The 10702-nt window shown below is 42.6% G+C and overlaps 1 protein-coding gene across 3 annotated transcripts; it reads left to right on the top strand.

Moving 5' to 3' along the window:
* The first annotated feature begins 1045 nt into the window (after nt 1–1045).
* On the top strand, nt 1046–8041 carry SLC25A3 (solute carrier family 25 member 3). 3 transcript variants are annotated; one of them, XM_081080900.1, is made up of 8 exons: nt 1046–1453; nt 1703–1863; nt 3360–3481; nt 5062–5241; nt 6061–6242; nt 6901–7073; nt 7509–7619; nt 7702–8041. In XM_081080900.1, exons 2-8 carry the CDS (start codon nt 1707–1709, stop codon nt 7860–7862), a joined length of 1086 nt encoding a protein of 361 aa, XP_080937026.1. In that variant the 5' UTR covers nt 1046–1453; nt 1703–1706; the 3' UTR covers nt 7863–8041. The 3 variants fall into 3 exon arrangements, with proteins under 3 accessions (XP_080937026.1, XP_080937027.1, XP_080937028.1); XM_081080901.1 differs by having other exon boundaries at nt 1389–1453; nt 1707–1863; XM_081080902.1 differs by lacking the exons at nt 1046–1453; nt 3360–3481 and adding an exon at nt 3061–3185.
* Nucleotides 8042–10702: the final 2661 nt, after the last annotated feature.

The raw sequence follows: 10702 nt of genomic DNA on the forward strand, positions 1-10702 counted from the left end.
TCCCTGCCACCCCCACCCCCACCCCCACCCCCACCCCCATAGAAAGAAGAGGCAATCAGCTGATTAAAACCCTTGCCTTTTCCTTTATCCCAAAAGAAGATATCTGGGTCTAAAAAGAATTCTCTTGTCTTTCGTTGATAGTTCCCTTGCTCATCCTTCTTCCTATACAAACCTTCCATTTTGTATTGCCCTTCAGGGCACTCTTCTAGTTGCTAGATGGGATGTTGCCCGAATCATGAATCGCTTAATAAAGCCAATTAGATCTTCTAATTTACTTGGTTGCATCCTGTTTGTTTTTTTTTTTAACATGTTCATAAATTATTAAGAGTTTCAAATGGTGACAACATGGCATTAAACCAAGCACAGGGTCCTGTGTAAACTGCGTAAGGTAGACTCTAGGATGATTATCAGTCAGGTGTCAGGCAGTCTGGATGATGGCTGTCAGGTCCTGGGCCCTGAGTCCTTTTCAGGGGGTCATCAGAGACCTGGTTATGTCCAGATACATGGACTGGAAAGTTCAAAAGTTTAAGTTCCCAGGCTCGTTGGAACAAGAATTGAATGGGTTTCTCATGCCTCTCAAACCTTCATAATGTTACTTTTAGCGGCTTGGTTACAGGGACTCGGTTTTCTATATTCCCTATTGTCACTCTTTCCTCAGAGGTTTGACCTCTACTAAACTCCCCCTTCATTAAAGTAGGCCCTTCTCTGTTAAGCTGAATCTAATGAAGGTTTTCTAAATTTATTCAACACACAAACATCTGCTGCCAGCCACTTTCACTCTAGCTCATCTCTGGACCCCCAGGGCTTACACGGCGTGTGTTGAATGTTTTAATGTTACATAAAATACTGTGATGAAGCAGCAAGCTGTTTTGTCTACCTTTAGAATTCTTGCTGCACATTTCCTTTTAAAAATCCTCTCCTAAAGTCTTGCAGCCATGTCTACACGTCACGTCAATGGAAGTGACACTAAACACTGCAGGGACATTCTCACCGCAACACCCGAAATGATTCGCATCAAGCATTCCGTGTTTGTTTGTTTTTTAAGCGACTATTATACCGGGACTCACTTCAATGGAAAAGAACGGAAGCCCCGGCGTCAAGGAGAGACTCTTCAAGGTGAAGGGACGCGGAGGAGGAGGTCACGAGCACAACTCCCACACCACTCAAAAAGCCGGCCCCGCTCGCGCGCCTGCGCAGCACGAATCCTCTTGCGCAGAAGCCGGACCGGAAGGGCTGGGGCCGGTGGGGCGGGGATAGGGTTGCTAGGAGAACGCGATGACGTTGCTGCCGCGGCGCTCTTCTCCGCCAATGGGTGTCGCCTGACTGTAGTGACTGGCTGCGTACGTCACGCTGACGATGCGCGAAGGACACTCATCTAAGGGCTCGGAGGACGTTCGGTCTCTGTGAGCCGCTGCGTTTCCGCGGAGCGCGGGTGTGTTCGCCATCTTAAGGAGTGAGTCTGGTCCGGCCTTCCGCGCGGCAGGTGCGGGGTGGCGGGGAGCGGCGAGCGGCGCCCCTGGGGGATGATGCTTTGGCGGTAGGCCCGGCCGACCTCCTCTTTTGGGGAGGCGGCCGTGACCTCCTCAAGGGCGCGGAGGCGGGAAAACCAAGGCCCCGATCGGGGACCCAGGCGGCCGGTGCCTTGGGTCGGCCTGACTGCGCCCTTTGCCTTTCCTCTGACCTCCCGCCCCTCCTCTCCTAGGAAGATGTTCTCGTCTGTGGCGCACCTGGCGCGGGCGAACCCCTTCAACGCGCCCCACCTGCAGCTAGTGCACGATGGCCTCGCGGGCCCCTCCAGCAGCCCCGCCGGGCCCCCGGGCCCGCCCCGCCGCTCCCGCAGCCTGGCAGCCGCCGCGGTGGAAGGTGAGCTCAGGCCCTGCCCCGCTACGCTCGTTATGCCCACTCGGTCCGCGGGGCCTCGCTGGCCTGCGCGCGGCCTGGAGGGCAGGGAAGGACAGGACGGCGCCCGCGTGCTCGCGGGGGGATGTCAGCCCGCTCCTCGCAGGCCGGGTGTCGGAGCCTTGGCCCTCCCTCCAGTCAAGGGCGTGGGAGGCCGAGGCCCGGCTCGCTCCGTGACCTCCGCGTCCTCGAGGGAGCAGCGGGGAGAGGCCTTGACTCGCCCCTTATCGCCGCCGTCAGTCCGCTGGGTCAGCACTGGGTAAAGTCTCCTTCCTAACCCCTGGCCACCTGCAGGTCCGACGGTATTACCTGTTCTTGGATCTGGCCTTAATTTTCTCCTGAAAAGCACTCCCTCCTCCGTTAGGTGTTGGCCCAGGATAGTGTGAGATAACGGGGTCTCTCTCAGTGCGGCTGGTGGAGGCGGCGCGGTGCAGCCTCAGATCAGGTATCTGGGCCGCAGAAAGGACGTCATCGGTATGGGATCCCTTTGGTCTTATTTCTGGGGATTCTTGGTGGTTAGACGCCATTTAAATGAATTGTGCGAGAAACCTGAAAACGCACTTGTAACTCCTGCACGGTGACATCGTACCTGTAAAATCTCAGGTCTGTTTTTCTTAAATCGGGTATGTGTTTCTGTTGCTGAGCCTTTAGCGTGGGCAGAAAACCCTTTCCCTAGCATTCCGTCCTATTTGAAAGGGAACGCCGGCGTCCTTGGCGGAGTCCATGAGCTTGAGGGCAGGAATGTGTGTTTCCCCAGCGGTGCGCTGTGGGAATCCAGTGGGGGTGGGACTGGTCAGTGGCTGGGGTCAGCCTAGGATTTGGCAAGCCGAGTGCTCCTTCTGAGTTTGATTTGTACTCGGAAGTGTGTTCTTACCAGCGATTAATGATTGGAAGTTTGATTTTAATCATTAATGTAGGAAACTTTTTTTTCTCACAGATGGAATCTTCATCATCTTTTGGTGATTGTTTTAATTGTGACCGTGAATTTCTTGTTACTCGAGCTAGGTGGAAACTCACCTTTCAACCTAATTGTAAACAGGTGGCCAGAGCTGTTCAGTTGCGATAGTACAATTATCCCACAGGGAAACAGTTCTCTTCATTCCCATGGCCTTCGTCATCTGAAGAAATACTTACTTGATTTTTTTTTCTTCCCCCAATCAGAGGAGTATAGCTGTGACTATGGATCTGGCAGATTCTTTATCCTTTGTGGAATTGGAGGAATTATTAGCTGTGGCACAACACATACAGCATTGGTTCCTCTAGATCTGGTTAAATGCAGAATGCAGGTTTGTTTTGCATGTGGGACTGACTAAAGCATATTGTTGGCGCATGGCTAAGTTGTAAGATGTAGTCATCTACTAACAAGCTGTGTGGAAACCTAACTGTCCAGGAGGTAAGTTGAGAACAGTAATAACATGAGTTTTATACTAAAATGCATGGTGTGTCTTGTCTTATTACAGAGTACAGTTGTGAATATGGCTCCATGAAGTTTTATGCACTGTGTGGCTTTGGTGGGGTCTTAAGTTGTGGTATCACACACACCGCCGTCGTTCCTCTGGATTTAGTGAAGTGCCGCATGCAGGTTTGTATTGGGATAACAATGTTAAAAGCTTTCATGTGGGACTTCATTCCAAATAATCTGAAAGGACTTCACAAATGAGAAGAATTTGAATACAGAAGAACTGCTAGAAACTTTAGTAGGAAACCAAACCTCAATTTCTTTGTTTTAATTAGCATTTTAAATCCAAGAAATGCCTCTTTTAAAATAAGAATGTGCGTAGATTGTTGGATCTCAGACTCTGGCCCTAAATGCTTTTTTGCTTTTGGGCTCATTTCTGGCTAGAGTGCCTCTTCAAGACCTACTGGTTCTTTATGTTCCAAGTAGTCATTTTATAAGCAGTTATGTGTCAGAGTGGGTAATCATTCTTTGTGTATTATGTGAAGAAACTTTACATCTCTTAATTGATAAGATTAAGGTAGAGAGTGCTATGTAGATTTAAAAATGTATCTTAATATTAAAATTTTGTGGGTATAGCTTTTTATATATTCACTTACATAAAAGGTTTTTAAATAATTAGAATATCTTGATTAGGATTATTGAAGCAAAAATAATCAAACCTTAAAAATTTATTTGTTCCAAACAGGATTAGAAGTCTACTTACCTAAAAGAGAAAGGAAGTGAAATATTAGCAGGGAGAGGAAGGTGATGTATACCGGCCCTTGTAGTACTGGCAGAAATAGTGAGATAAGATTTTTTTCCCATTTAGTTAATAGAAAGGATATGAAATATACCTTTAATATTTTTTATGCATGTGTCTTGAAGTGAGTTGAGGTCAGAAGACACTCATTATGTTGATGTACCTTTTTAACTTGTATTTAGTTTGATTGTATTAAGTTCACAAAACTTTATTGACTTTATAGTGTAATCTACTTAATGGGCTAGCCTATATCAGAGATATACAGGCATACAGGCAAGACCCTTCAGGAGCAAAAAGATTATGAGTTGCTGAAAAGCTCGGGTGGCGGTTAGCATTTTTAGCAATAAAGTATTTTTTATTTAAGGTATTTACATTGTCTTTTTAGACAATGCTATTGCACACTTAATAGACAACAGTATAGTGTAAACATAACTCTTAGGCACTGGGAAACCAAGAAATGTGTGTGACTTGCTTTACTGTGACATTATCTTTATTGTAGTGGTCTGGAACTGAACCTGCAATATCTCTAAGGCATGCCTGTAGAGTTATCTGTTATTTAGACAGTAGTTTTGAAACTAAATCTTTAACATGTTAGAATTGGATGGTGAGAATTCTCTTAGAGTCAGTTTTGTTATGTATTTTTGTATTGTAGACATTTTACCCTCTGAACTAACCCTCCAAGACTTAAGTCTAACTGAAAGAAAGATAAACCTCAATGTACACCAAGCACGTCAAACTTGCGGCTTGTGGGTCGCAAATTTGACATGCTTGATGTACACATTTACAAAGATAATTATAGATAATAAGCTGTTACCATGTGGTGATTTTGTGTTGTTCTACCTTTTGTGTAGTTGCTGAAGTTTATTTTAGAACCAAACGGGAAGAAAAACTAATAAGAAAATTAAGTATTTATGAGAAATGTTAGCTCTTCGGTACATTTTTTTTCTTTTTGTTTTAAATATAGGTGGACCCCCAGAAGTATAAAGGCATATTTAACGGATTCTCAGTTACACTTAAAGAGGATGGTGTTCGTGGTTTGGCTAAAGGATGGGCTCCAACTTTCATTGGCTACTCTATGCAGGGGCTCTGCAAATTTGGCTTTTATGAAGTCTTCAAAGTCTTGTATAGCAACATGCTTGGAGAGGTATGTAAGTTAACTTTGCAATTGAAAGTCCTGAGCTTTTAACTTAAAGTTAAAACCAAAAAGGATCTTAGATTTTTGTCTGACCCACCTCATTTTAGAACTGAGGAAATGGTCTCAGAAATGGTAAGCAACATGTTTTGAATCATAAGTCTGTTCTAGCAACGACAAGATGAAAAATATATATATATATATCATTATTTCAGTGCTCTTTTTATTATATACCGCTGCTTTTCAAAAAGTTGGATTTTGAGTTTATGTCAAGAGTTTATTAAGGGAATTTACACATTAAGCATGTCTTGGTTGGCAGCAAGTCGAGGCATGGATGTCCTACCACATGGTAGGCACTAGGAGTTATTTAGGACTGGGAGAGATGGTTGGGAGACTTGCATGTGACCTGCCCCAGATAAAGGGAAAATGCCTTACATGCTTGCTTGTGGCAGGGCAACGGAACCCACACATCGGGGGTGTAAGGGACAGGTCCATCAGGCCGTCTTTGGGTGAATTTTCAGGAAGCAATCTCTGTGCTGGATCTAGAATGAGGTTCCAGCAGTGGTCACTCATGGCACAGTCTCCTCCACAGATTCTTTAGTGTAGTTCAGGGATCAACCATTCTTGGTACCTCGCCGTTAAAGCTAGTCACATTGCACTGTGGTTGAAGTTTTGAGAGGTAAACATATTCAGTCTCATATCATGTGTATTATCCATGAACTGTATGATAGAGAAATACTTAAAATGTCTGAAATTTAACTGTTTCCTAGAACTGTCCCTTAAAGTAAAATTGAAAATAGCCAATTCACTTCCCTCGTGTTTTTCGCTTAGGAAAACACCTATCTCTGGCGCACATCACTGTATTTGGCCGCCTCTGCCAGTGCTGAATTCTTTGCTGACATCGCCCTGGCTCCTATGGAAGCTGCTAAGGTTCGAATTCAAACCCAACCAGGTTATGCCAACACTCTAAGGGATGCGGCTCCCAAAATGTATAAGGAAGAAGGCTTAAATGCGTAAGTAAACATTTGCCTAAATTTATAGTATAAGGTACTCATTTGAGGGAACTGCATTTGTTAGCATTAAGCCTACCAGACTTTAAAAATTTTTTGTTTAATGTCCATCCCCTCAACCCCTTTACATAGAACATAAACTCCAAGGGCAAGAATAAGTTGATAACATGGTTTGAGCCCTGAATTAAGAATTTTCTCTAAAGTAGGGAGGGAGGGACCATTTGTCAGTCTACAAGTGACTTGATATTTGACATAAACATTAACTGTTAACTTTTGGGGAGACTTTATTTAGAATTCCTGTCATCTGTGTTCACAGTTAAGAATTTGCATATGGTCAGGCCACAACATGCTTCCTTAGATCCACCTTTGTGGATGCCAATCTTGAACTGAGTTCTACTTGTAAACTTTACTGTTTCTTGTAGTTCCAGTCAAGAAACATCCAGCAACTTTTTGGTTGTACAGTCAAAGGTGCTTGAGTCATTGGCATGTGAGATAAATATACCTGCATGTTAGTCTTAGGTTCTGATACAAATGGCATGCCATTGTGCTGCCATTTTTGTATTATCAGGACTTGACTGGTGTGCGGACACTTCTGTTAATGATGAAAATTGTGCTAGATAAATATATGCAACTGACTAAAATAAATCCTGTGATTTCCTAGATTCTACAAGGGGGTTGCTCCTCTGTGGATGAGACAGATACCATACACCATGATGAAGTTTGCCTGCTTTGAACGTACTGTTGAAGCATTGTACAAGTTTGTGGTTCCTAAGCCCCGAAGTGAATGTACCAAGGGAGAGCAGCTGGTTGTAACATTTGTGGCCGGTTACATAGGTATGAATTACTTAGATCACGCTTGTCTGAAATGAAAGACAGTTATTTGCATTACTGACCTCTTGTGAAAAAATACTCCAAAGAAGTTATCTTCCCATAGCATTTCATACGACCTTCAGGAGTCATGGTTTGCATGGTTAAGCTTTGGAAATACATTGATATGACTACTCTCCTATTTGTTTTTTGTTTGTTTTGTTTAGAACAGATTTAAAAATACAAAAGAAAGTGTTGATTAAAAGCTGAATATGAAAACTTTTGAAAGATTGGGTAGATCACTTTATAACCTTTCTTGTCAGTCTTACTCTAATTCTGCTTTGTTCTTAAGAACTACAAAATTTTATTACTTAGTCATGTCAATATTGTTGGCTGTGGTGTGGTTGCTTTTTTTTTTCTTAACTGACCCCATATTGAATCATATTTCTTGACTTTTTTCAGCTGGAGTCTTCTGTGCAATTGTTTCTCACCCTGCTGATTCTGTGGTGTCTGTGTTGAATAAAGAGAAGGGTAGCACTGCTACTCAGGTCCTCCAGAGACTTGGATTTAAAGGTAGGATTGTTCTTCCTCTAAAGAAAGAATAACACTTGCTTTGTATATTCCATTTTTCACTCATATTTCATTTTTTAACCAGGTGTGTGGAAGGGACTCTTTGCCCGTATCATCATGATCGGCACTCTGACTGCACTACAGTGGTTCATCTATGACTCCGTGAAGGTCTACTTCAGGCTCCCTCGCCCTCCTCCACCTGAGATGCCAGAGTCTCTGAAGAAGAAGCTTGGATTAACCGAGTAGATAGATCGATGCACATATGGACTGAATCCGCTTTTGGTCAGTGTTGACGGAAGTGCTAAAGGAACTTTTATATATTTGACAGTGTAGGAAATCGTCTATTCCTGATATAATTACTGTAGTACTCTTGCTTAAGGCACGAGTTTCAAATTTGCTGTTGAAATAAATCCAACTGGTCATGATTTGTGTGTGACTTGATAATTATTTTTAAAACTAGTTTTTAAAGATTTAATCCTAAAATGGAAAGAAAAATGCAAACTAACCACTGTTGGTTCAGTCCTCTGATCCCTACTCATAAATTGTCATGTCTCAGGTTTTGTCACTCAAGAGAGTTCCTATATTTTTAGGAAACATCCTAAATTTTCAAAAATTTGATTTAATTCAATTTAAATATGGATAAATAATTATATTTTGAGAAGTTGATTTTGGCATATAATTGAATTTTTGCATTGTGTACTGTGCTCTTTAAAATCTTCTATGACTAGCTAGCTGGTTTGGCTCTGGATAGAGCATAGGCCTGCGAACTGAAGGGTCCCGGGTTCGATTCTGGTCAAGGGCACATGCCTGGGTGTGGGGCTTGATCCCCAGTAGGGGCATACAGGAGGCAGCCTGCCGGGGTCCAACCCCAGCGGGTCCAGGGTTTCCCAAAGGCGTAGATGGAGTCGGCGAAGAAAGAAGGACAGGGAGACAGCGTTCAGTTGATCAGCAGCCTAGCCAGGATCTCCAGCCAAGTTCTGGTCTCGATCTCCAGAGAGGTTCTGCTTAGGATCTCTAGCCAGGTTCTGTGTCCATGTTCTCTTGTTAGGTTCTCCAGGTTCTCCAACCAGGCTCTGTAGCCATGTTCCCTCGCTAGGTTCTCCAGTCAGGTTCTGTCCAGGTTCTCCAGCCAGGTTCAGTCACCAGGTTCTAGTCAGGTTCTCTTGCCAATTTCTGTAGTCAGGTTCAGTGCAGGATCTTTTGCCATGTTCTCTCGCTAGGTTCTGTCTCTAGGTTCTGAGGCCAGTTTCTGTCCAGGATCTTTTGCCATATTCTCTCCAGCGAAGTTCTTCTGTCTCTAGAGAACGTTCTGTGTAGGTTCTGTGCCAATTTCTGTCTCTCTTCGTTCTGTCTTGTTACATCTGTATTTATACCAGTTGATTCCAATCCTATCAATCTCTATTTCAAAGGTTAGGGTGTTTCTTATCTCCATTCCAGGGAGTAAAGATTATGTAGCTTAAGCATGATTGTTTGTAGTTAAAGTGATTAATTACCCACCTGGTACTTAGTTAAGAGGTTTTATTCCCTCCCTAACTTCAGGGGAAAATCCCTACCTGGGGAAACAACCTTTCTCAGAGACCTTGGTTAAAACACATAGTGCCTAGAAGGTGAGCAAACATATTAAGAACAGTATGCCATATATGCCAGGTCCCTTGAAACAGCAAGCATGGACCAGCTCCCGGCAGCAGCCGATCAATGATTCTCATCACTGATGTTTCTATCCCTCTTCCTTCTCTCTGAAATCATAAAAATATTGGCTCTGGCTGGGTAGCTCAGTTCGTTAGAGCATTGTCCAGATACACCAAGGTTGCAGGTTCAATCCCCAGTCAAGGCACATACAAGACAGCCAATGAGTGCATAAGTAAGTGGACCAACAAATCGATGTTTCTCTCTAAAAGTCAATTAAAAAAAAAACACCAGCCTGAGTTTTGCTAAATTATGCATATGTAGTAACAATTGGACTGAAAAAGAAGTAACAGCTTAAATCTCCATTTTGTGAAAACTTCATGAAGTGTTTTGAGCATATTTCAAAGTGAGTTTAACATTTCCATGATAACTTTTTGGGATAGAAGTGTCCATATGTCCATGAAGTTTGGTGCATGGCAGTCTTGCTGCTAAATTAGAGTTATACACTGTTTCTTTAGCATAAGGTTATAAAACTTCATATAATTTTTATCATTTATGAGATAAATCACAAAATAATTGTTAAAAATTTCAGGTACCACATGGCTAAGGAAAAAACCCCAAACTTCAAGGAATCTAGCTCAAAAGTGCTATCTATGCCTCTCCTGCTAGATCAAATAATAATGTGGTAGCTTAATAAGTCAGTTCTTACCTCAGATATTACTGAATCATTTCTCTCTTAAAAGGCAGCCCTGCCTTCACATTTTTAGCAATGGTCATAGGAGTCCATGAGGTGTACCTTCATCATTGATAGGGCTTATGAACCTTTGGGTTATTACAATGTGACTTGAGTTTCCTAGAAAGCAACAATTCCAAAGTTTCCATGAGTTTCTATGGACTAATGTGCCATGCCTGCAACAGTCACTTCATAAATGCTGGCTATGCTGAATGAAAACACAAGACATACTGTAATTCTTATCTAATACTGTGATTTGATGTACAAGTCTGCTGGCTTTCTTTGTGGAATGTGGTATATACGAGATTTGAAAATGGAGGATAATTCATGTGAAGGACAATATTATTTGAAGACCCATGAATCAACCCCAGGGGGTTGTATTTAGCAAGATTGAAACTATTAAAACATCATTAACATATGAAAATATAATGTGACTCACTTTTACTTACGGATAAACAATGATTTACTGATTATATTGACAATTGAAGCTTTCACTGATAATAGTGCAGGGAAATTTCACAGCTGAGGATGACTCCCTCATTCCCTCATAAGAGACCATATATATTATTGAAATAAATAATTTTACATCTACTGTTAGGGAACATAAAGTTTTTCATCCAGTATTTGCCATGGAAGCTATCTGACTTGAAGACAAGATCATGACCATGAGCTTAGTGACATTCAGATTTTAGGGTTCCTTCTCAGCATGGCTATTAAATTATAGATT

The sequence above is a fragment of the Myotis nattereri genome, assembly GCF_964212035.1.
Source record: "Myotis nattereri genome assembly, chromosome: 2".
NCBI classification, from domain to species: Eukaryota; Metazoa; Chordata; class Mammalia; order Chiroptera; family Vespertilionidae; genus Myotis; species Myotis nattereri.